This window comes from Schistocerca piceifrons, chromosome 1, assembly GCF_021461385.2.
Source record: "Schistocerca piceifrons isolate TAMUIC-IGC-003096 chromosome 1, iqSchPice1.1, whole genome shotgun sequence".
NCBI classification, from domain to species: domain Eukaryota; kingdom Metazoa; phylum Arthropoda; class Insecta; order Orthoptera; family Acrididae; genus Schistocerca; species Schistocerca piceifrons.
Window position 1 is genome coordinate 226,418,580 of NC_060138.1, and position 26,853 is coordinate 226,445,432.

Here is a 26,853-nt window from a genome sequence, read left to right on the forward strand (position 1 = left end):
CGCCGATCAATTGCTTCGATCGTCTTCCTGTCGGGACACCTTCGTTCTGGAAATCTGTCTCGATACAAACGTACCGCGCCACGGCTATTGCCCCTTGCTAATCCATTCATCAAACGGGCATCTGCCAACTCCGCATTGACTGCAAAACCACGTTCGTGATGAACACTAACCTGTTGATGCTACGTACTGATGTGCTTGATGCTAGTGCTGTAGAGCAATGAGTCGCATGTCAACACAAGCACCGAAGTCAATTGGACCAACTGGCGGTGAATCGAGGAAGTACAGTACATACTGACGAAACTAAAATGAGCTCTAACATGGAAATCAAGCGTTTCCGGACACATGTCCACATAACACTTTTCTTTATTTGTGTGTGAGGAATGTTTCCTGAAAGTTTGGCCGTACCTTTTTGTAACACCCTGTATTATGGGGGTAACACTTTTCTACCATTATTGCTCAATGCTTGTGTCCTAAAACAACTTCGTTCTTTGTTTTCAACTTCGTATATTAGCGGATCCGATGACGGGAGTGACTACAATAGGTACTGTGCTTATTTGAGCCTCAAAAGTCTGCCGCGCTGAGTGCCCACCTGTGAACATACAGCTACGACGCCCGGGGGCCTTGTGCCACAGAAATGTGTCAGCTGCGTCGCTGTTCCAGTTCGACGTCGACAACAGGGAAATCTTCTGGTCGGAAGCACTGCGGGCGTTTTCTGGCGACTTTCTTCTTTGTTCGGATCGCGCGAGGGGAAGAACAGAGCAGATGGCATCATCGAACGTGTCGCAAGCGGCGAATCCTGCAGCGCTAGCAACTTCCCAAGGCGGGGTCTAACCCGGGCGGCAGCTAGGTGGGAGAAAGGCCCAACCAAGCCTCCCGCAGACGGCGCGGCTTCCGGAACTGCAGTGACGAAGCGGCTGTTTTGTCAACAGGCGGTGGGGAAGTCGGGCGGTCGGCACGCGCCCTGCTCATAAGCTGGCGCGAGTCACCTACGGCGGTCAGTCCACAACCGCGGTCCGTACCCGGCGCTAGCTCGGCCCATATTGCAGCGGTTCACTTCACGCAGCGCGAGCGCCAACACTGTGCGGTTTGCCATGGACAGCTACAGCAGACGTGGCCCCGTGTTCAGGAAATTCCAGCGGCTGCGGAACCACCAGACCAAAGAGATCGAAATCGACCGGCTGTTCAACGAGACATACGACGAACAACAGGTAGTTGTCCGGCGTGAGGCCCAGCGAACTGCCACCACCCTGCGCACGCGCAGGTGTATGTGAATGTGTGTGTGTGTGTTTGTGTGTGTGTGTGTCTGTGTGTCGGTCCGCCCTGTCGGCGGGCGGAAATGTTGGGGGTAACCGCTGATGGAGGCTGCGCCGGCCACCACGCTCCGACCGTTGTTGCGCTTCGTGTATTCACCCGACCTTTACACACGGAGACGGTTCTCACTGCCTTAACTTCGCATTACTAGCCGGAAATTAACTATCTATTCGCAAACTTAAAACAACTGTTTCGCATCGTTTGCTTTTTTATAGGGTTCCCTGCCCCAATCCGTAAAAACGGATCCGTTGTAAGATCGCTTCGTTATCCGCCTGCTTATTTGTCTGTCTGTCTGTGTGTTCGAATGTTAAGAACGTTTTTCTCGGGAACTGGCAGACGCATCACGTTCGAATTTATGTTACGTATTAATGTCTTCAGTCTCTTGGAAGTATAAAAATTTTAAAGATCAATGTCGAAAACACAACTAATCAAAACTTTTATAGACTCCTTCCCGACCTAGAATAATGAAAATTGACAAGAGGCTAGATTTCCCCGTACAAGTAAAGGAAAAGATCCAAAAATGTTAATTTGTAATTATAGCGCACGAAAAAATAATTTTTTTGTCTTTGTTATCTGCCTCTTTGTTTGTCCGCCTTTTAACAACACTTTTTCTTTGAAACAGGTTGTTGCAAAAGTTCAAATCTATATCACATACTTGGGTCTGTGGCTCCTTGGCGGTGTAAAAAAATATAAGTGTCTTTGTCAATGCAATTAAATTGTGCGGCCGTTTATTTCACATATTTTGATACTCGCAAACACTCTCATCAAAACCTATAGGGGAATTTTCGTTGACCTAGAACCACGAAATTCAGCAAGAAGCAAGATTTCACAGTACAAATAAAGTAAGAAATCTGAATCTTGTTAAATTGTAATTATAACACATAAAAATATCTTTTGCCATTTGAACATACATTGCACATATCATCGTCAAAAACTTAATTCTGCATGGAAACATCTTCCCTCTCTACATATATAAACTGAAGCCCACTCCTCACTTCTTTATGTATGTCTGGGCTAATCTGAAGACAACTGAGGAGGAAGTTTCGATTCCCTGGATATATATATATATATATATATATATATATATATATATATATATATATATATATATATATATATATATATTAAGTTTGTACAGAAGCCTCAGTGCTCGAAGTCCATATTAAGTTTGTACACAACCGTCAGTACCCGAAGTCCAACTGGAACTTGGCCATTTGTTTTGTTTCACGGCTTGTATATAGGTCGAGAAAAATTTTGCTACTCTGCCGCTGTGGCCGAGCGGTTCTACGCGCTTCAGTCCGGAACAACGCGGGTGCTACGGTCGCAGGTTCGAATCCTGCCTCGGGCATGGATGTGTGTGATGTCCTTAGGTTAGTTGGGTTTAACTAGTTATAAGTCTAGGGGACTGATGACGTCAGATGTTGAGTCCCATAGTGCTTAGAGCCATTTTTGAAAAGTTTGCTTAGATCAACAAATACATCATCTGCCGGTTATCCGGCTTAATTCGCTGTCGAGACTGTTTGTATAATCCACTCTACACACGACTGAATTTTCACTGTGCAGTGGAGAGTGCGCTGATCGGAAAATTCCTGGAAGATTAAAGTGTGTGCCACACCGGGAAAGGCAAAGGTTTCGGTTTCGAGTCCCCGTCCAACACACTGCCAGAAATTTTCATGGTACATCCGTTTATAATGCAGCTGCTGCCTATAAGGGTGTTTCCGTAAGAGCGTGCAAAAATGTAACAGGACATAGAGAATGCTCCGCTGAACAATTTGACAGGAAAGGCCGCGCGGAGTGGCCGTGCGGTTTAAGGCGCCATGTCACGGATTGCGCAGACCCTCCCACCGGAGGTTCGAGTACTCCCTCGGGCATAGGTCTGTGTGTTGCACTTTAAGTTAGTTTAATTATTGTGTAAGTCGAGCGACTGATGACCTGCGAAGTTTGATCCCTTAGTAATTCACACACACTCACATAGGAAATCTGGGGTCGAAGAAGACAGCCTAAGGAGAGACGGAAGTAAACATGTATAGCGCTTTGTCTAGCATTACTGTTTTCCAGCTTATTTATAACTAACATGCGTACAAGTTTACACGCACTGTGCTGTTTATTTACATGTACATTCTTTATTTTCTGCAAGTAAATAAGGAGGACTAGCCTGATTTCCAGGAAGTCACGATGCAGGTTTTGTTTACTTTACTTGTCCATAAGGTGGCTCTGTTGTATCGTATTTACATTGTTCTATGACAGAAAGTGCTATGAATCAACGATAGAAGCATTCATTACTCAGTGCTATTCAGAGACTTGTACAGTCCGATGGAGCTGCTCCGGTACCGTATTTCCTGGCCACTGGATTGGAAGAGGAGGACCCATTCCAGGCCTACTAGGGCACCTGATCTGAATTACCGTTGGTTATTTCCTATGGGAATATCTAAAGTCACTTGTGTGTGAGACCCCAGTGGATAATTAGTTGCCAGAATTATAGCTGCCTGTGTTGTGATTCGAAACACACAAGGGATTTTGTTAGGTTGCGTCAGAACCTTGTTCGCAGATGTTATGCTTGCATTGAGGCTGATGGTCGTCAGTTTCAACACATTTTGTCAGCAACACTACACGTGACACGTTCATGGTGTCAGTGATGGTATTTCCAGTTAACTAAAGTAAATAAAAAAGTACACAGTAATGTGATTTTATTTCTACTATCTCCTTAAGCTGGCTTCTCCGACCTCAGATTTCATACCTCAAATTGTTCAGTGAAGCATCCCCTATGTCGTGTTAAATTTTTGCACTCTCTTCCAGAAACACCTGTATATCCACAACTGGTCATTAAAATTGCGACACCAAGAAGAAATACAGATGATAAACGGGCATTTATTGGACAAATATATTATACTACAACTGACATGTGATTACATTTTCACGCAATTTGGGTGCATAGATCATGAAAAATCAGAACCCAGAACAACCGCCTCAGGCCGTAATAACGGCCTTGATACGCCTGGGCTTTGAGTCAAACAGAGCTTGGAGGCGTGTACAGGTACAGCTGCCCCTGCAACTTCAACACGATACCACAGTTCTTCACCAGTATTGACTGGCGTATCGTGACGAGCCAGTTGCTCGGCCACTATTGACCAAACGTTTTCAATTGGTGAGAGATCTGGAGAATGTGCTGGCCAGGTCAGCAGTCGAACATTTTCTGTATCCAGAAAGGCCCGTACAGGACCTGCAACATGCGGTCGTGCATTATCCTGGTGAAATGTAGGGTTTCGCAGGGATCGAATGAAGGGTAGAGCCACGGGTCGTAACACATCTGAAATGTTATGTCTATTGTTCAAAGTGCTGTCAATGCGAACAAGAGGTGACCGAAACGTGTAACCAAAGACACCCAATACAGCCACGCCGGGTGGTACGCCAGTATGGCGGTAACTAATACACGCTTCTAATGTGCGTTCACCGCGATGTCGCCAAACACGGATGCGACCATCATGATGCTGTAAACAGAACCTGGATTTATCCGAAAAAATGACGTTTTGCCATTCGTGACCCAGGTTCGTCGTTGAGTACACCATCGCAGGCGCTCCGGTCTGTGATGCAGCGTCAAGGATAACCGCAGGAATGGTCTCCGAGCTGGTAGTCCATGCTGCTACAAACGTTGTCGAACTGCTCGTGCTGATGGTTGTTGTCTTGAAAACGTCCCCATCTGTTGACTCAGTGATCGAGACTTGGCTGCACGATCCGTTACAGCCATGCGGATAAGATGCCTGTCATCTCGACTTTGATAAAGGTCGGATTGTAGCCTATCGCGATTGCGGTTGTCAGCACGTTGTAGGTGTCGTCACGGGCGCCAACCTTGTGTGAATACTCTGAAAAGCTAATCATTTGCATATCACAGTATCTTCTTCCTGTCGGTTAAATTTGGCGTCTATAGCAAGTCATCTTCGTGGTGTAGCAATTTTAATGGCCAGTAGTGTATAAAGAAGAGTGTCCGTTTGTTTGTTTGTAATTCATAGAAATCCACATTTTTATTCCGATCTTGATGAAATGTTACACACTTTTTCTTCAAGATAAGAGGAAATATCACCGTCTACCAAATATTTAGTAATCTGACTTGAAACATACATCTATTTAATACATGAAGGGGAAAAGTTGTTACCAAAAATCTCCAAAAGTTCTTGGCCGATTTACTTCAAATTTTTATACGATCCATTAATGAACATTTGGGTTGGCATAAGCTATATATTTTTAATATACACAGTATATAAATATATATATAGATAAAATATATCAAGGATAAGGGCTATTATCAAACATACCAAAAATTAATTTACCGGTTTACTTCAAATTACTAAATTCAGATGAAACAATGAAGAAAATTAATGAAAAGTTTAATGCCTAACGAACGAAATATAACGTGACAAACTGACTGTAATTCCTATCGCGAGATTAAATTACAGCGGCGATACCCTTGTTGGAAAGAACACCATCAGACATCATTAGATCGCGTGACCAATGAAAGCTCGAGAATTTGACAAAAAGATGATTGGCAGTTATTGATTATGTGTTGTTATTACATATGACATATACCCCAGAAGATATTGTAGTCCATGTTTCACAGTTATTCTTGTTATTAAAATTCACAGTGTCGTACAAACACTAAGGCAGGACTTGGATGTAGCACCAACAAAAGTCACCAGATCGCAGGCCGATGAAGAGATCGAGCAGAACACGAGATTTGCCGAACTGCGACGTCAACTGTTCGAATAGTTCGAGTCGTGCTCAAACACAGCCCTACTTGGAAACAGTGACAACCGAACTGAAACAGCAGAAGGCGAATTGTCCAAAAACGCAACGGGATACTGCATAATGTGAAAACAGATGGCGCAACTAACCATCTTTTCATGCAGGTGGAGACATATTCATTCGTCACACCCAGCGAATCCAATACGTTCTTCAGTTTAAAGTGACCGCAGTTTCCCATGCGGATTGCATACGCTTTTAATATCAACGAGACACAGGACCAATCATTTTGTGTGGCAGATATTAAATGCCGGGCTTTGTAGCTAGTTTACTATATTCACAAAATATGTTACATGACACATATGAGAGCTCACTGCATTAATTTCGCGTTACTCGCCGGAAATTGAGACCTTATTCGCAAAGATGCAGTTAAAACACAGTGTTTCGTAACATTTGCTTCTTTTTTTTCGTTATTGTTTTTTTCATTCCCTATTATTCTTGAAGAATGCGCTCATTTTCTGGAATGCAAGACCATCGACATACTAGCAACGGAAGTGTGTGACATCGAACGCTAAGAACCAGAAAATGTGCTTAAAATATAAATCGCTCACAAGAAACGAAAAAAGACGTTGGTATGTGCCATTTGCATGCAAAACGCACCTTTTGTCTCCTAGCTCGATTCAACGGTGGTGTGTTGTACCCGCACTACTTCATTTGTGCAAATAGTATAGCTGCAGTAGGCGGCCGTCTTTTGGAGTGTTCGGTTGTGCGTTGGAGTATCAAAAATGTACATCGATATCAGGGAAGGAAGGTTAATCCTATGTACGTTGTCACAACTTTAGTGGCAAAGTTTCAATATGCTGAAAATAGGAACTTAATCTGGGCTGAGAACATAAAGTTTGTGAATATGTTATATAGCACAATAATTCGCAAGTTCAGTGGAGATGGTGCAGAAATGTAGGAAGAAACGCTGGATGGGTAGGGTGATTCTGAAGGACAGCGAGGATTCCTATCTGAAGGCGGCTCGATCAGCAGTACAAGACTTTCATCTCCAGGGCAACAGGAACCTTCAAGTGGAAGTGAGTACAAACCTATCCATGCAATGTGTCAAGGGCCCGTATACTACTGGATTTAGATGAAATTATACTGGAGAACATTTATGAAGTCTGTTCAGATCGTTTCTTCAAGTCGTATAACAAACGTATGAGGTGTTAAAGCGCATTTGAAGTAAATCAAGTTACAGGGCAACGTTTGGTCATGTGGCTAGCGAAAGACGTATTCCTTCACGTTACCAAAGTTCCTCTCCTGAATCATTCAAATGCCTCCTGTGGTAGCACCCTTATTTACAATTCGTATGGCTCTTCCCACTGTTTTATTCTAAGCACATTTCGTGCATTTCTGAGAGTTCTAAGTCATGTGCTTACCTTAAGGAAAGAATTCCGTTCTGCATTTCAGTACTTCGGTGTACATGATAAAACATGTGTCATATGCATAATTTGTAGTCCAAACGAAAATATTCCTTCAGACTTCTTGTTTTTATCATTTTTCAGAATTTGTCGAACTATGCACGAACAATTCGTAAACTCGTTAATACGCACCAGCTAACTGTACTGAAATTATATTTCATGCTTATACTCCACTGACAATGAAACTATGGGCGTCCGCAGAAAATTATCCATGAGAAGACTAAATTCCAGTGTTTTTACATAACTGAATGGATGAATTTGATGATGTGTGTTGCTCTGAGAACTAAATTTGCCAAGAGATACACCAATAATTTTTTTTTCTGTTCTCTCGTTGGGACATCTGCCGTGTGACCCCACCCCCTAATCCCCAGCAACAGCTTCTCAATCGCACACAGCGTCCGTATTTACTTGTTGGACGTGTTCCAATCTCTGTCTTCCTTTACAGTTACGCCAGGGAAGTTATTTATTGATGCCTCAGCACATGTCCCGTTATCCTGTCTCTCGTACTTATCAATGTTTCTCACCTATTCCTTTCCTCGCCGATTCTACGCAGTACCTAATTTCTTATGAGTCCACCAAATTTCTATCGTCCTCCTACAGTACCTCATTTCAAACGCTTCAGTTCGCTTCTTTTCAGTTTTCCCATTGTGTGTTTCACTTCCTTACAATGCTATGCTGGAAAAGTACGCTATCAGAAATTTCTTCCTCAAATTAAGGAAAATTTTTGATGTTTTGTTCTTTTAATCAGAAATGGCCCCCTTTACATCTGCTAGTTCGCTTTTTATGTCCTCCTTGCTTCGTCTAAGACGTATTATTTTGCTTCCAAGGCAGCGAATTCATTTCCTCACCTTCGTAGTCCATAATATTGACATTCTGTTTATTTCTTATCTCATTTTTGCCACTCCTCATTAGTTTCGACCTTCTTCTCGTTACTCTGAAGCCGTAGTGTATACTCACTAGACCACTCCATCAACAGGTCCTTCAATTATTCCACTCTCTCACTGCAGACAGCAATGTCATCAGCAAATCTGATCAATGATATCCTTTCACACTGAATTTGAATCCCATTCTTATTCCGTTTGAACCCGTTCTTGTATCCTCAACAATCGATAGCTATAGACTTAATATACATGTTTTAAGCTAAACTGCTTTTGTACCTAAAATATAAGCACCCTTTTTATATAATTAAATGATGGTTGCCATCTTTATTGAGTTAGTGAACTGAAGATACTTTCTCGTATGATTTGATCAGATGTATCCAACGAGTAGGAAATAAAGCTAGAAAATATTAATATATATTTGCATTCTCACGCCTATAATGTTGGTTTGAGAACGAAAATAAAAATTCGGAACTAGAAACTAGGTCACAACTACAGAGAAAACCTTGTTGGGTTCCAAAAAAATAACCTGCAAGGTACGACATTTAAGAATACTATTCAACATGCAGAAAAAATCACAGATAATTATTTCTAGAAAAGATAATTCTGTAATTAAATAAATATATTCTGGATGTCAGGAGGGGCCAAGTGCCCACTCTTGCTCACCCCCTCCCCTCTGCTCCAACATCTGCCTCATCCCTTAGTATTTATACACGTCACGTAATGTCTCGTTTGATATAAGAGATTATCTTAAGAAAAAATAATATAATTTTAACTTGTACTCATGGGTCGCTCGCCGTAGGATCAGGTTTTATTAATATCTGTTGTAAGAGCTCCATGGCAAAGAAATTTATTGCTGGGGCACTCGAGCAGATGTAATTTCGATGGATTGCTCACGCCCTGCCTGTGATATGTAAGCTATAAGAGAATCTCAGACCAGAGAGCAGTGTTGGCTGCAGTAAGAGCAGTGGTAGTAGTAGTAATAGCCAGCAATCTGGTGTATGGAGCTGGCTGGGCCGGTCGTGGGAAGCGATGGCGGAGCCTGACCGATGTAGTATAAGGTAAAAACAGCAGTGCGCATACAAACAACACTGTAAATACGAATGGGTTTATGGCTGCGTCACCTTTTGTAACACTCCGACGCCAAGAGTGTATAGCCGTATTTTGAAACATTGCCCTCTTTCTTTTTATCAAGCCGTACTTGGTACCCTGTATTGTTGACTTGGCAAATTAATTTTTGTTAGAACGTCATGGCCGGAAGACCTACTTGTTGCCACAGTCGCCAGTTAACGAAAAGGAGTCAGGCCTGCGCAATCCGTCAGTTATAGCATTTAATCTGTTTATGTATAGTATTTTGCGAGACAGAGTTTCTGGACCACACCCTAATTTGCCTGAACGAACTTGGTAAAACGCCTAAAATGAAACCTCAGGAAAATCCGATCTGGCTGGCTTACTCAAATGTCTCGCAAGCCAGCAACCTTCAAATGTGTACTTGTGTTGCTCAGTACTGTGCTTTGCTTGGACTTGTGTTCGTGTGTTGTCATTGTGCTTAAGTGAAATCTCCATTTATTCAACGTCTTCATAATCGGGTATAAATGTTTGTAGCGTATGATTATTAATGTTATTTTGTTACCTGGATCCCGAAAGGCCTCATCTTTGTGCAAGCGATTGCTTCATGTGTATCTTATTCGTTATTTTCATAGTATTAAAAAAGTTGGAAATAAGATTAAAGCTTATGGTTGAAGTGTTATAATGGAAGTAAACGTAAGTTAACTGCTTTTTATCGTGCGCTTCTGTGCACCACGCACTAGTCCACTACAGGTAAGTTGTTGCCTTTCCCTCATTTTACAAATCAACGTCCTGAGTAGTTCTTGCGCTTTTAATTGCGTTTTTATACTCGTTATATAACTTTCTGATGCCACAGGGACATTAGTCGTACCGAGACTGTACTGAAACTGAGCCACGCTTTTTGGTCATTCGTACCTTCCGATTTTTAAAACTTAATCTCTGGATTGTTGGTTTTTGAAAGTTGGCAAGTATGTAGGAGACTTCTCATGGTCAGGAACGTCCTTTTGGCCAGTGTTAGCCTGCTTCTTATGTCCTACTGCCTCCCGTCATCAAGGGTTATTACGGGGGTGAGTCAAATGAAAACCTTGTAATAACAAATCGAAATTTCGTGCCGTTATCCTGTAAGTTGGTAAGCGTGCTACAAACAACGGGCAGAATGGCCTGTAGGTGGCAGCATAGTGCAGATGCACACATACAGTCGCAGTATCAGTATAAAGATGGCCGCCCCACTTGCGACTTGCGCCAGGGAAGAACAGCGTTTCGTTATTCGGTTTTTGCGTGGTGAAGGTGTGAAACCTATTGAAATTCATTGACGAATGAAGGTTCAGTACGGTGATGCAGGTTTGTCGCAGCAGCAAGTCTACGAATGGAGTAGGAATTTCGCAAATGGTGTGACTACAGTGGAAGATGCTCCTCGTCCAGGTCAGGCACAAAGAGTTGTGACTCAACAGAACATTCCAGCAATTGAAGCCGTAGTGAAGGAAAACCGCCGAGTGACACTGAATGACATTGCAGCATGTGTACAGATTAGTCATGAGTCAGCACACCACATTGTGCATGATGTGCTCCATTTTCACAAAGAGTCTGCAAGATGGGTGCCACGGCAGCTGACTCCTGCCATCAGAGAACGACGTGTTGATGCTTGTGAAGAACTTATTTGGCGCTTTGAACGAGAAGGTGATGGCTTCCTTGCAAGAATCGTTACTGGGGACCAAACCTGGGTTCACTTCCAGCAACCGGAAACAAACAAACAGAGCGAGCAAGGAATGGCGCCATTCCTCATCGCCAAAACCAAAGAAGTTTCGAACAGAGCCATTAGCAGGGAAGGTTATGCTGACTCTCTTTTGGGACGAAAAAGGCGTCATTTTGGAGCATCACATGTCTAGAGGGACCACTGTCACAAGTGCATCATACAAAGATCTCCTAAAAAATCATCTGCGGCTTGCAATCAAATCAAAGCGACGTGGGCTGCTGTCAGCAGGTGTCCTTTTGCAACATGACAATGCAAGGCCCCACACTGCCCGTACAACAGTTGCAGCAATCACAGGCCTGCAGCCGGCCGAAGTGGCCCCGCGGTTCTGGCGCTGCAGTCTGGAACCGCGAGACCGCTACGGTCGCAGGTTCGAATCCTGCCTCGGGCATGGATGTGTGTGATGTCCTTAGGTTAGTTAGGTTTAACTAGTTCTAAGTTCTAGGGGACTAATGACCTCAGCAGTTGAGTCCCATAGTGCTCAGAGCCATTTGAACCACGCCTGCATTTTAAGTGTCTTCCTCATCCGCCATGCTCACCAGACCTTGCCCCAAGTGAATTCCATATGTCTGGACCACTCAAAGACGCAATGGGAGGAAAGAAGTTCCGTTCTGATGAAGAGGTACGCCACGCGGTGCATGAGTGTTGCGCAGACTACCAAAGAAATTTTTTTCTAAAGGAATTTATGCACTTTGTAAGCGCTGGAGGACTTGCATTGAGCGTGGGAGACATTATGTTGAAAAGTGATACAGCTTTTTACCACTTCTGCTCAATAAATAATACTTTAAAAAAATATTGGAGGTTTTCATTTGACTCACCCTCGTATGTTATCTAACTAGCAAAATTCCTTAATTTCGTCTACTTTCTGATTCCCAATGCTTATGTTAAGTTCTGGCTGTTCTCCTTTCTTCTGCTCCTCATTACTTTCGTTATTCTTCAGTTTACTCTCAGTCTGTACTATTTACTGATTATACAGTTCATTCCATTCAACAGATTCTGTCATTCTGTCTTTTTATTCCGAATACTTCTTTCTTGGTCTTTCAGTCTTACTGTTCCCTCTCAGTTCTTGTACATATTGTGTATTCCCCTTCTTTCTCTGTAGCTTACCCCTATTTTTCTCAGAATTTCGAATATCGTGCTGAATTTTTCCGTTGTCTAATGCTTTCTCAGATCAACATATCCTATGAATGTTTCTTGATTTTTCTTCAGTCTTGCTTCCATTGTCAATCGCAACGTCAGAACTTCCTCTCTGGAGCCTCTACCTTTCCTAAAGCCAAACTGATCTTCACCTAACAGATCTTCAATTTTATTTTCCATTTTTCTGTAAATTGTTCTTGTAAGTAACTCGGATGTATCAGATGTTAAGCTGATTGTCCGATAATTTTCGCACTTGTCGGCTCTAGCTATGTTCGGAAATGTGTGGATGACGTTTTTTCGAAAGTGTGGCAGTATACCGCCTCCCCCATACACTCTACACACCAAAGAGAATAGTCATTTTGTGGCCACTTCCCCAGTGATTTTAGAAAGTACGATGAAATATTATTTATTCCTTCTACTTGAGCTTAAGTCCTCTTAAGTTCTTTTAAATTCTGATTCTAATACCGGATTCCCTATATCTTCCCTGTCGACTCTTATTTCTTCTTCCATCGAATCATGAGCAAGTCCTCCCCCTCATACAGGCCTCCAGTGTACTCTTTTCACGTATCCACTCTCCTCTGCATTTGACAGTGGGATTTCTATTCCAGTCTTAATGTCACCTTCTTTATTTTAATTCTACCAAAGGTTGTTTTTACTTTAGTGTATTCTGAGTGAGTCCTTCTGACAATAAATTCTTTTTCGATTATCTTCACATTTTTCGTGCAGATATTTCGCCTTTCCGTCCCTGTACTTCCTATTTATTTCATTCGTAAGTGAATTGTATTTCTGTATTCCTGAATTTCCGAGAACATTTTTGTACTTCCATCTTTCTTCGAACGACTAAGTATCTCTTCTGTTACCTATTGTTTATTCGCAGTTACCTTCCTTGTACTTAGGTTTTTCTTTTCAACTTCTGTGATTGCCGTTTTCACTGACGTGCATTCTTCTTCAATTGTGCTGCCTACCGTCCTATCCATAACTGCATTATCTGTAGCCTCAGGTAACTTCAGGCGTATTTCTTAATTCCTTTGTACTTCTGTGTACCACTTCTTTGCGATTGATTCTTCCAAACTAGTCCCTTAAAGTTCAGCTACTCTTCATAATTTTTAAATTGTGACCCGAGTCTATATCTGTTCCTGTGTACACCTTAAAATCCAGTGTCTGATAGAGTACTCTCTTCCTGGCCGTGATATAATCTAATTGGATCTTCCAGTATCTCGCGGCCTTTTCCAAGTTACCTCCTCCCCTTGTGATTATTGAACAGAGGATTCGCTATTACTAGCTGAAATTTATTGCAGAATTCTTTCTCCTCTCTCTTTCCTAGTACCAAGCCGATATTCTCCCGTAACCCTTTCTTCTACTCCTAGCCTGAAACTGCATTCCAGTTACCCACAACTATTAGATTTTCATCTCCCATTACGTACCGAACTACCCGCTCAATACACCCATATACTTTCTATGTCTTTTTACGAAATTGCAAAAAATCATCCAAACCTTGTCGGGCGACCGCCTGCGAGCCGAATGGTTAGAATCGCTGCCTTCGGTGCGGAAGGACTCTGGTTCATTTCCCAGTATCTCGTCAGACTTCTGAGACAGGGGCGGCTGGAACATGGTCTACTCAGCCCCGTTGAGGCCGAATGAGGTCCTGCTTGCAGAAAGAAGCAGCGACGTCATTGGGATTCACCTACTGGTAACAATGGCTGGAAGGACTGGCGACATGCTTGATCACATGTACCACGATCAGAGATCACCATTCGCAATGCCTTGTTGGGCGCAGTCGGCCATTCGGAACAAACATATGGTCTAACCTATGAATGAAGTTTACGTTCATGTTCATTTCGTGGGCCTCGGAGTGTAGTTGTAAAGTGTGTGCCTGGAAACGGTAGGGCGCGTGTTACATTCTGTCTTCAACATAACGTTCGCCTCACAGCGATGTGAATTGTCACCAGGAACAACATTTGGATCGGATTTGACGGTAAATTAAAATACCTTTCCCGTGAATCGGTGACTGCGATGGATCAGGGACACCGGCCGAAGTGGCCGTGCGGTTAAAGGCGCTGCAGTCTGGAACCGCAAGACCGCTACGGTCGCAGGTTCGAATCCTGCCTCGGGCATGGATGTTTGTGATGTCCTTAGGTTAGTTAGGTTTGACTAGTTCTAAGTTCTAGGGGACTAATGACCTCCGCAGTTGAGTCCCATAGTGCTCAGAGCCATTTTTTTGATCAGGGACACACAGGTCGCCGAATTAGCGTCCAATTGATATACCTGAACTCGGCCACTGAGCGACACGAAATTTTTTGATACAAATTACAATAATGGAAAAGTATTGACCACATAATTCCTTATTACATGTTACGCTTCATTGTCAGACGTAAGCTGTGAGACAGTGGGAGAAATCATGAAAAATAAGATGACAGTGTAATGCATTTTTGCGATAATCACTGCATGCGCAGTTACGTCAGTAATTAGATGGAGATCTAGTTTTAGGTTTAACGAAGTGAGCGCATAGAAAATATGGTGTAATAAATTTTCATTTCGCCAAGACTGCATGTGGTAGTACAGTAGCCGACTCAGTGAAAGCAACTGTCAAACTGGTAGTTGGTGTCAAACTGTGAAAGAAGTAAAGTACAGCGACATATGACATAAACATTAGGAAAAGAACATTTTCATAGGCGACTAAATATACCAAAATTACTTTCTCAGCAAGTGACTTAAGAACTTTTATGGAGGAAGATATTTTGAACACCATCTTTGGATAAAGTTTAAATGACAATAAATTGTGAATCGAAATCTAACAAATGACACAGATAAAAGATACTTGAGAGTAACATCTACATCAAAATTCAACAGTAAAACAGTAGGTAAAACCTATTTAATTACATGAAATTCATATACAGTGTATGTCATTTATAACACGGGTTGTTGCCTAAATAATAAAAATAATATGTGAAGTTACAAAACGTATGCGATAAAATGTGTTATATGTGACACAACAGAAATACATATTAGTCTCTGCTCGTTCAAAAATGGTTCAAATAACTCTGAGCACTATGGGACTTAACATCTGAGGTCATCAGTCCCCTAGAACTCAGAACTACTTAAGCCTAACTAACATAAGGACATCACACACATCCATGCCCGAGGCGGGATTCGAACCTGCGACCGTAACAGTCGCGCGGTTCCGGAGTGAAGCGCCCAGAACCGCTCGGCCACAGCGGCCGGCTCTCTGCTCGTCAACAGCTTCACGAATCAGCGATTGGATATAAATTGAAGTACAAATATAAAAGTTCAGGAATGGTATGCAGAATTGATGCTATGTCTGTCTGGACAATGGTAAATAAATGTTCTTGCGTCGTAAGATTTAATAAAGAATTTATGACTTTTCCATAACTCCATGTTGTGTCAAATCTGAGTGGTCGACAAAATACTATGGAAGAGTTCCTCGATCAATGAGGAAATTATTATTATTATATACAGCGAAAACCTTCACACGAAATTTCCATTTTTTCATAAATGAAAATTCGCTCTAAAGAAACTGGCTGCTATTGTTCTAACAATAATAGTTGACAAATTTTAAAACAATAGTAATGCCTCATCTCAATAATATCATGTAGTGATTGTTTCTAAAAAATTAAAACGCGAGCTTTGTAGTTAATGCCGATTAAGATTATACCCTCTTCTTTCTAACCTTCTCTCAAAGCTATTGATCGAATCGTAAACATAAAGAAAATCATGCCATAACGATTGATACTGAAGTTAAAACTAACGAGGTATTTCACGAACGATCATCGCAGCCCACAGCTCAGCTTTCCGTGCATTCAAAAGCTGCCTAACTTCGTTGGCCACAAATGACAACTCCGCCAGCCAGCAGTTAGACAATAACAGGAAAGGAGCCGTTTTTTAGCCTACGGCATCGTACCAAGCTGACCTTTAAAATTTCCGCGAGATAGCAATCTCTTCTTCTTCTTCTTCAGTTACATAAGAGATGTGCTTATCATGGGAGCCAGATGGTAGGTTAAGACAAAGAACAGTTGTTGCTCCTTCGTGATGCGTCCAACTGTACACTGTACTTTGAGTTTCTCAACATACAATTTAGAAACCCATTTGAATAATATGGAGGTATGACAAGATGGTATCAACAATCAGGACCTCTAGTTCAAGGAGTTCTCACACTGAGAGTTTCAGATCTTATAATTGCATATTTTTAATTGTCATGGAAAGTAACTAGAGCGGCCCGCCAACAAGCAGTGATTTCCCAGTAATTTAAAGTCGCAGCCATCCGTGAATATCTATACACTAAAGTGATTGTTATATACATTCTAATCTAAAAAAAACGACGCACCACGATGGAATTATCCAAAAGAGACGGAAATCGGTAGATGTGATGTACAATGCAAACAAACAAATGATTCCAATTTCGGGAAATTATATAAATCATCACAAACTGAGCACGTCAATAACGCGTTGGTCCAACTCTGTCCCTTATACAAGCAGTAATTCGGCTCGGTACTGACTGATAGAGTTGTTGGACATCCGACGACCTTGACGGTCAAGGTAGAGTCTCACAAGCACGAAAACAGGCATTACGAACTCTGTCGCCCTGTGCGGGTGTGCATTATCTTGCTGAAATGTAAGCCCAGGATAGCTTGCCATGAAGGGCAACAAAACGGAGTGTAGAATATCGTTGACGTCCTGGCGTGCTGTAAGTGCGCCGCAGATGACAGCCAAAGCGGTCCTGCTATGCACTCCAGACCACCACTCCTGGTTGCCGGTCAGAGCGTCTTCAGATACGTCTTCGCTGGTCGTCAGGGCTCAGTTCTAAGCGGAACTCGTCACTGAAGACAATTCTTCTCCAGTAAATGATATTCCGGGCGGAAGACGTGTCTGCTTGCCTATTCTGTATCTTTCCACCATTGTTCCGATCGTTTCGGTACTCAAGAGCACCGAATGGTCTAGTACTCGAATTAGAGTCCCTGCATTATTCAGTATGCATTTCGGAGACGATACCGTTCCGGTCTAGAGAACCGATGCGCTGTTGTCGGTTTGTGTAGCGCAAGCCAATCAAAAGCAAGCGACTGCAGATCCGCGCATGCGCACTGCACGAACACAAAGCGGCTAACAGACGACACAGGCGCGTTATTCTTCCAAGTATCAAAAATTGCGTTTACGTTGCCATAACGCGTGACACCGCATTCCATCGAGCTGACGTGCCCGCCTTCATCGCCCTTGCCTCCTCCTTAACAGTATCAGGCGCAGTATATCCATTTCCATGATTCTCAGCTGAAATGCATAAAAATTTTTACAGTTCCCCTGACCGCATGTGTCCATGCATGATTAATAACGATAGCGTATTTGACAGTATTCTGCAGATTGTCGTAAATGCCGCATTATGTCGTCTTATTTTCATTTACACTGACATCGTGTTTTGGATTTTACTTTTCGAAAAATGAGTTAGGAATAGTGTGTAGTACCACATTGTACTAATACATCTATAAAAACACCCGAAAAATTGATTCTGAGAGTTTCAAAGAATAAGAAAGTAAACAGAATGTTGTTATATCTCGCTCCCAGAGATCCAAATGATTAAGTAGCCCACTTACCTATATGATACGTCAAAGATTTGGTTCTTAAAAACAAAATTGAAAAAAAAGCAATTTAGAGAGCTCCTGCAGTTCGTCGAAGTTTATAACATGCATCTCATGAATGAAAATGTCTCATGTATGGTGCTACAGTCTCAAAATATTAATGCAGATGTCTTTCATCTCTGTCTACTGTGGTTGAGGGTTCGATCGCAGATAAAGACTTGTGACACGCAAGATTACGAAGATGACTGCTGCTAGTTACATTCCCAGTAATTTAAGCTGTGCTCTGAGATTCCTTGTCTAACCGCAAATCACTACTGAGGAAGTGCGCTCTTACATGTAAGTAATAACGAATATTGCCGAAATATTTTAACTTACACGAATAATAATGTCTCAGAACATGTTGGATAAATTAAGAGGAAAAAAATTTTCGCGTCCACCCATGCGTGAATCCGCGTCCTTTCGGATCGCATCCCCGCGCGGTAACCGCTTGGTCGCGCCAAACAACAGATACACAGTGCTAAGTTCTTGTAGTACTGTGTAAAAGAACGTAGGCTGACTTCGTTGTCAAATGGTGCTGCGTAAGTCATAAATTCGTGATAGTTTGGAGGGTTTCCAATACCACGCTTCACATAATTGCTCTCCACTGTTACCTGAAAGTTGTAAACACGTTTCAATAATTACTACCTAACCCATTTGTGGAAAAAAGCACACAAAAGCATTACTAACGTCAGTTCACACTCATGTAATATTTGTTATCAGAGCCGATGTCTTGATATTTAATGATATTTAAACTCTTATATGCATAAAAATGACACGTGTTTTGAGAGAATATTGACCGAAAACGTTTTTTTGGATGTAATCATTCACAGTAACAATCTAACCTAACCATATTTCTAACAAAAGAAAAGAGTAAATTATGAACTCACTTTCCAACTGGATGCGTCCTCTGGTGATTCTTTAGTAACACAATCACTAAATCCAAAGCTAATACCGCTAAATATGTTTAAAATAACAAATTATAGGTGTACATATACCACAGCTCACCGATCGACAGGGCCAGACCGAAATCCAAAACCTCTCGGTACAGTTGTCGTAAAATCGGTGGGAGGGCCGTTCGGTAACAAGTCTCAGAAGCTTACTGAATAGGATATTTCGATAAAGAACCGAAAATGACGTCACTACTGAGACTAACCTACTACACCGATCGGTATGAACGATACAAAGTAGGGCCCCTGGAAATGCCCAAGTTAGCGGTTGGATACTAACCTGTCGCCCACCATACAGCCTGACGAGCAGCAGTGATGGGTTGGGGAACCACTTCAGTTCGAAACGGCACCCTTATAGCTCAGCGGTACATCAACGATATTATATGCACCGTTTTGTTGCCCTTCGTGGCCAGCCATCCTGGGCTTACATTTCAGCAATATAATGACAGCGTGCACAGGGCGAGAGTTTCTACTGCCTGTCTTCGGGCTTGCCAAGCAGTACATTGGCCAGCAGGGTCGCCAGATTTTCCCGAACTGAGAACATGTGGATCATTATGGGCAGGGCTGTTCAACCAGCTCTCGATTTTAACGCCCTAACACTCCAGTTGGACAGAATTTGGCATCGTATCCTGCAGGAGGACATACAAGAACACCGTCAGTCAATGCCAAGCCGAATAACTGCTTGCACAAGGGTGAGAGATGAACCAACGCGTTACTGACGCCTCAATTTGTGAAGCTTCTTCTCTTGAATAAATCATCCAATTTTTCTCAAATTGTAATCATTCGTTAGCCAGTACATTTACATCACATCCACCGATTTCCGTTCCATTCGGATAATTTTTTTGTAATGCATCGTGTTTTTTTTTCCTAGAGTGGATAGGCTAGAAATGTAGTGCAGACGACAGAAATAAGCATAACAAAAGCTGGAGTTACTGCAAATTTTTGCGCATACTCTAACAAGCATACAGACATACTTGGGCTTTACATTTTAAAATGACATTCTACAGGTTTACTGTTAAAATCGACCATGATAGAAAAAAAATGTGTACCGCGAAAATGTGTCCAAACCGGTTCAAAGAATGACATCAGGGCACTTAAACATTAGATACATTGTTTCTCCTGTATATATTCTTTCTCCTTATACGCACTTTCAAGCAAAATTTTATACACAACACTGTGTTGCTTCATTTTGTTCCACACATTCACTTTTAACGGAAAGCAGGGAAGTTGCATTTATGGCTCATCGGTTTATGATTAGCATACTACTACGGAGCCTCAACCGTCCGAAACTTTGTAATCTTAGCTGTTCGGAAATTAAAACCAAGCGCAATAATGCCGTTGAAGCTACTATCCTGACAGATCCAGTATCTGAAGAGATCTCTCTCTCATACCTCTTATACCAATGATTTCTATAGAATTACCCATTCATTTTAAGAGACGTCGATTCTCAATCAAGGTTTCCTTCACAACACCAATAAACAAGGCTCGACGTCCAAGGAAAGGGGAGGTGGATAGAGAGGGGGCAAGAAGAGAACGATAGAGGGAGGGAGGAGGGGCGATAGACAAAGAGAGGGAGGAGGAGAAGGTGGACAGAGAGAGGGGGAGGGAAGGAGTTTATGACGTACATACAATTCCCACACATATTTAGAAGTTTGGAAGCATTGCCGGGTTCGCTAGTTTGCATATGTAACCGCCGTCGTGCTATTTATGTCTTTACTATGTTTGTGCTATTCCTGTAATTGATCACTGCTTGAGCTATATATTTATTTATTCCATAAAGGAATAGTTCATAGGACCAGAGGAATAAACGTAATAAAACAAGCACGCCTTAGAGCCGTTGATGGAGTATCCGTAAATATACGTATGTCCCATTGTCTCTATTACGAAAATAGACGTCCTTTACTTATGTGAAGATTGGGTTGTATGAACTATATCCATCTGATACCAAAATATCTCTTCTATATATCCTTAACACCTCGAATTTAGACAGTAAGAGAAAACATTCAGCACTTTAAGGATGGTACAATAGTGCTGCTCCTCAAACACCGAGGAAATCTAAAAATTTAAAAATTTAAAATTAGAAATTTAATCAAAAATTTTATCTTTTCTCGTTAAAAAAGGAGTCAAAAGGCTGAAAAATACGACTTTATGGATAATATTGTGGATTTTACTTATGATATAATTCAGCTATTAAATATTCGTTAAAAAATAACTGCTACAATTCCAAGGAAAGTTACAGGCCGCGAAAAGATGCCGCCACGTTAATCTTTTCCCAAATGGTTCACAAAATGATGCTACCACAGTCGAAAAGCGTACAAAATTTCTCGCTGTATTAAGTGTCGAGAGAAGTTAAACACTGCTCGTCATAAAATGGTTTACTACGGCAATATTTTGACATCACCCTTGTGCTTTTTCGGCTTGCTTTGGACATAGTTACGTACGTTCAGAGATATTTGACATAATTTCTTTCCTGAATCGTAAATGAACTACCCTTCATATCTTATGTGTCTTTGTGCTAAGAAAATTTGGACATACTGTGTATCAACTAGATATGAGAGAATTAACAAGGATCAGTCAAATGAAAAGTAGATTGTCTTTCTTCACGACTCAAAAAATATGGTAACCAGGAAGGGAGATATCGGCGCTGAATGGAGATGAGTAAGGGCTTCCCAGCGAAACTTCTGCAATGGCCTGGAAAATATTTCACACACCTTAAGATAAGCAACCCAGTTTACATCATCTCCCATACCCGTGATGGTGACGTATTGCCTGCCTTAAAGATGTATGAAATGTTTTGAGGGCCAGTTTTATTTTGTCCACCCTGTAGAAGGCACTCTAGGAGAAACAGTCCTGAATTTGAGCTTAACTCGCCATGAGCTCTACAATGGTTGCGCTACTGATGGGCCAGTGTAGGTGTGAAGCCGTCAGGAACCAGAAAGCTTGCCCCTTTTGTGGGGGACAAGAAATCCGAGGAAATTGTATGACTTCTGCCCGGTGTCAAATATTTCTGCGTGTGACTTCGGCCCAAGGTGAACTATTTCCGCTTGTTGCTAGCCTTAGCTTCTAAACAACTCAACACCCCGCATCATAGTATTAGACGCAGTAAGTGCAGTGTTATTCCAGTGTGCTGCCTGCCCTGCGAAAAGGCGTGGGCATGTTTCCTGTTGTAGCAAAAAGGTTAGCTAGGCCTCGGCGTACTACAGCACTTAACACGCGTAAAAAATGATTATATCTGCTATACGAAGGTGCTACGACTAACACAATGAGTGAGTTACCAGTCAAAGTAAAGTTCACACATTTTATTACGGAATCAGTTGTGTATTATACTTAATTTCTGTTTAGGAGAGATCCGACGTCAGGTACAGTATCTGACAAACATTGCTCCGAAGCAAAGTCCAGTCGCAAAGAGGTCACCAGCGAAGAGACGTCGTTGGCTGTGTATACTGACGCTCGAAACCACAAGGCCGGGCATCGTCTCCGGAAGTACGCTAGGGGTGAGAGAAACCGACCAGTTAATACCGACACAGGTATTTTAGTTCTGCTAACCGGTATTTTTCGGTATTTGCTTGGTCTCCGTTATAACAGGTGTTTTTATATTTTTATTGATATTTGAGCAATAATACCGAAATATCAATTAGCCATAGAAGCAGAGCTGAAATTTTTTGTTCTTAAATAAAACTTTCGTAAAAAACGAGTAATTTTAATTTGTAAAATTTCCAATGCTTTGAAATAAAGCGTTATTACAGAAAACGGGGAAGCGATCAATGCTGTCTTTATAACAATGCCGACAGAAACGAGCATCAAACACATCGCGTAAAAATTTGTGTCAGTCGAAAACAATATTATTTCACCTAGAAGTGAGGGCGCTTCGTTTGCGTTACTATTTCCGATAACTGCCACGGGGGACTAAGTGCCATAATATCGTGGTCGGGTGGCACAGCATGGCTGAGACAATAATGTATCTTTTACCGCGTGGCTGGTTCAAATGGTTCAAATGGCTCTGAGCGCTATGGGACTTAACATCTGAGGCCATCAGTCACCTAGAACTTAGAACTAATTAAGCCAAACTAACCTAAGGACATCACACACACCCATGTCCGAGGCAGGATTCGAACCTGCGACCGTAGCAGTCGCGCGGTTCCGGACTGAAGCGCCCAGAACCGCGTGGCCACAACGGCCGGCCGCGTGGCTGGTCTCTTTGCTGATATCGCTCGTACATGCAGTGTGCGAGACTTGCTCCACCTGGTTTGTATGGTAGCTTCTCGCTGTCGTCGGCGAACATTAGTTGTATTACGGATTGGCACAGTCACTAGTGTGGAAGTATTTTACGAAATGCGGTATCTGTGAAGTACCATGTGCCATTTGTTTTAAATGATTAAGAATTGGAAGAGCAACAACAGACTTTCGACATCATACAAGAAGAAAACTTGAAACTTAAAAATTCATTCGCAGTTTGCATTAAAAATAGAAAGTAGCTGACGTGAAAAAATTCATTCGCAGTTTACTATAAAAACAGAAAGTAGCTGGTTTGTTGAATCTTGTAGCCTTTGAAAACGGACAAGTTAAATCAAAAGTAGAGTTATTCAACCTCATTTTTCACCATTTAGCACTGACTGTTCGTAACGCTCAAGATGTTTGAGCAGAGTTTCAAAAAATTTGCATCAGCAGGAAAAAACTGCTGATTTTTTTTTAGCATTCGTTCACTTATCAATTTTAGAGAAAAGCTCAAATGTTGGATGGACTGAGTTTTCTTTTATTAGCGTCTTTAATGTAATATTTTGATTCTATGAATCTTGAAACAGAGGAAGATAAGACTTTTCAATCTTTTTTCGATTTCTGCGTTTATTATAGGAAATAAAATGAATAAAAGCAGAACATCGGTTATTTCAGGAAGCGGTTATTTTGGGTGATTTTAGCACTTCGGTTAAGTTGGCGTTGAAAAAGAAAACATATAACCGATAACGCCATCCCTAAATTAGACGCGCTGTTGATTCCAGTAGAGTACTTATCATGCTGTGCAGCTCGCATAAATACCAGGCAGCTGAACTGATGTCTAGCAACGCATTATTCTCGCCCTCGTGGCAGGCTATGCAAAGTGGGATGGGAAAGGGGGCAGTAGGCCAGAACCGCTTAACGCCTGTTTAGCAGGCAATCCAAATGACATTGCTGTGTCGCGTGGAGCCTCTGTGTGCCGGTCAGATACCGCACTGCCCACACTGTCTAGCTAAGCGGTCATCACGTGCTTACGCTCCCAACATTCCCTACAAGAGAAGTAAGTTGACGTCTTCCTTCGATCACCAGGACCAGCAGCGACACATATCAGTCAAAGCGTTTGACACTGCTTCGGAAGGACCAACGAAACTCCTCTACTCCTCTAGGCTTACAATATGGTCTCACTGAGACTCGGTTAACAGCACGAATTGAATTCATTAACATCATTTTTGGCATTTCTGTGATATTTGCCTTACTACTACTAAAATTAAAGTGCTTTCCATCAGCCATTCTTATGCACTTATCTGTAATTCGATGGTAGGCAATAAACCTCGTAACTCCATCTGTCTGTGAAAACACGTAATTCCACTAACTCCATAAACAAAGAGAGATTTGTAAGTGCATGGATTTCTCTTACCTGTCAATAATTAGGCTTCTGCTATACAGTTACACAAGTAGAAACTTTCTGTATCACTTTATATTTTTTTAAGACATCGTTTTTGCTTCAGCTGCAAAATTTAACAAAATGTAGTTCCGAGGTTTTCACTTTCTACCACCGATATGATTCATACTGATCCAGCAGTCTTGTTTGAATCTCTAATGGTTCGGTGGCCATTAAATAAAAAATAATTATTATAGTCATAATAGTAAAAAGAGAGACAATTAAGTGGTTGTTAAATGTCAGATTGCAAATCAAAAGTTCCAGACATAAATTTCCTGTTGGTGTGCGGATTTTTTTCCCACTAATCACTACTCTCAGCTTTTGCAATGACTTATTAGTGTGGAAATTACCGACCTGCGGTATGTTTGAAGTGCACTTTAAATTGCACCTCTGTCTATAATCGGCTGATTGTCTCTTCAAAGGTAAGAGAATGCCAATAAGACAATGCCAAATTAACTTTCTGGTTGATGACTACTTCACTTTACCATCCTCCCGCGCTAATATGGTCTTACCGTCTTCAGCTGTGCTATTTTCTCATGTTTCGCAAGGCTATAGATGCCTGTTTGGAGAGAAGGAGCGAAAAGTCTCGCAGAGATCTAGTACTTAGGGATTTGTCTTAATCTTATGCTCTCACATTGCTTTTCGCCTAAAGCCTGTAAGGACGATTGTGACCTATTTGGTCAACCACTTGTTTGTAATGGTCCCGCAACAACTGATTTGGTATTTTTTGGCTCGCTTAGAAAGCACTCATAGGGAGATGCTCTAGAAGTATACTAAGGTCCTTTTTGATTTCATATCACGTCATATGGAGGCACTGATTGCTTCACGTATGATCATACCAGCATGCTACATTATCAAAGACAGGTCACGTGCGCTGCTTTGATCTTGTTTTCGTCGAACCCGTGGGTGAACCAAAAATCAGAGTTACTAATAACGATATGAAATAGTGTCTGCTATGAGGCATACGCTGGCTTGACCGTACCTATGTGAAAAGAGGAAACATCAGCTTACGAAGATTTTGTCCTTTGTGATAGAAACTAGCTCCTGTGCGAAAACAAATCTAGTAAGGATATAGGTTTAAGGAGCGTCGGAGACTGGATGTAGTGTTTTCCTTTTCTTATCACCACTGAGCACCGAATTACCTTGAGCCTCTCCTGTTGTGGCAACAGTTTAATGATTACTGGGTATCAGGTTGCTGAAGGTAAGTTAAACGAACAACAATCAAATTTTTAAAATCTGGAATAGATTACATAAAAAACGGATAGTACGGAACCCCAAAAGTAAACAACTAATGAAAAATTAATAACTATGTATTTTGCGCAAAAAAGGGAAATTAAATAACTGTGCATCATATCACACAGACTTTTGTCTATATGGGAGAGGAATTGTTGGTTAACTGTTCCATGTGGGACCCTAAAGGCACCTCCGTTAATGATATCCATCACGTATGTGAGGGAAGAGACGTAGCGTTCGTTTGGAGCTGCTCCTAGGTTGGGAGGACAGTCGAAGCGTATAGCATGGTGTACTGGCGGCAGAAACGCACTTGTAAATATGTTAGGCAGTGGACCATAGTTATTTTGGCATTCAGTGTGTCAACTGTTCTCCGATCTTTTCAGTAAGTTTGCCGGCTACACATGAGATAGAAAACGAGATATATGTAAAACGAGGTAGCTTATCCATATTTCTGCGCGGTTCCATCCTTTAATTTCTTCCTTTATCCTCTTCTGCACCTCCTGCAACAGCAGTTTATCTGGTTTTTTTGCTAATACTCATATGCAGGGTGTACATAAAGTGCGGGAACACTTTCAATTATTTATTGCACAAGAACTAAACATTGTACAGACGTCATACACATTGAAGTTTGAAGAGAAACTCTGAAAATTATTTTACAAGCATTCGATATGGGAACCAAGAGTGACCCGCCAGATTTCTTTGGACTCCTTATGAATGTCTCTCGTACGCGCTCCATATACACTTCACTCACACTGGGACGTCCTCTTCTCTTTGCCGGGCACAAGCAACCCGTCGTAACGAATTTGTTGTGCCAGTGGTAACTGGCCTTCCTTGTTGGTGGCTTCTTACCGTACTTGGTTTTAAACATCCGTTGAACAGCTGTAGCACACTTGTTTTTGTCAAACTCTACACACAGAAAGGTCGCTCCGCACCTGAACTCGCCATGTTTGCAACTAGCGCTCACCATCGGCAAATTACGAAACTACGCTGTACTTTCATGGTTTCTCTTCAAAATGACATATGTATGATATCTGTAAAATGTTTGGTTCTTG

General features: G+C 41.8%; 1 protein-coding gene across 1 annotated transcript in view; it reads left to right on the forward strand.

Annotated features, from left to right (window-relative positions):
- The first annotated feature begins 987 nt into the window (after positions 1-987).
- Positions 988-26,853, forward strand: part of LOC124790129 (nitric oxide synthase, salivary gland-like) — a 705,692-nt gene continuing 679,826 nt past the window's right edge. The window contains 1 exon segment of the mRNA XM_047257705.1: positions 988-1,208. Within this exon segment, the coding sequence (XP_047113661.1) occupies positions 1,092-1,208 (117 nt within the window). The 5' untranslated portion in view covers positions 988-1,091.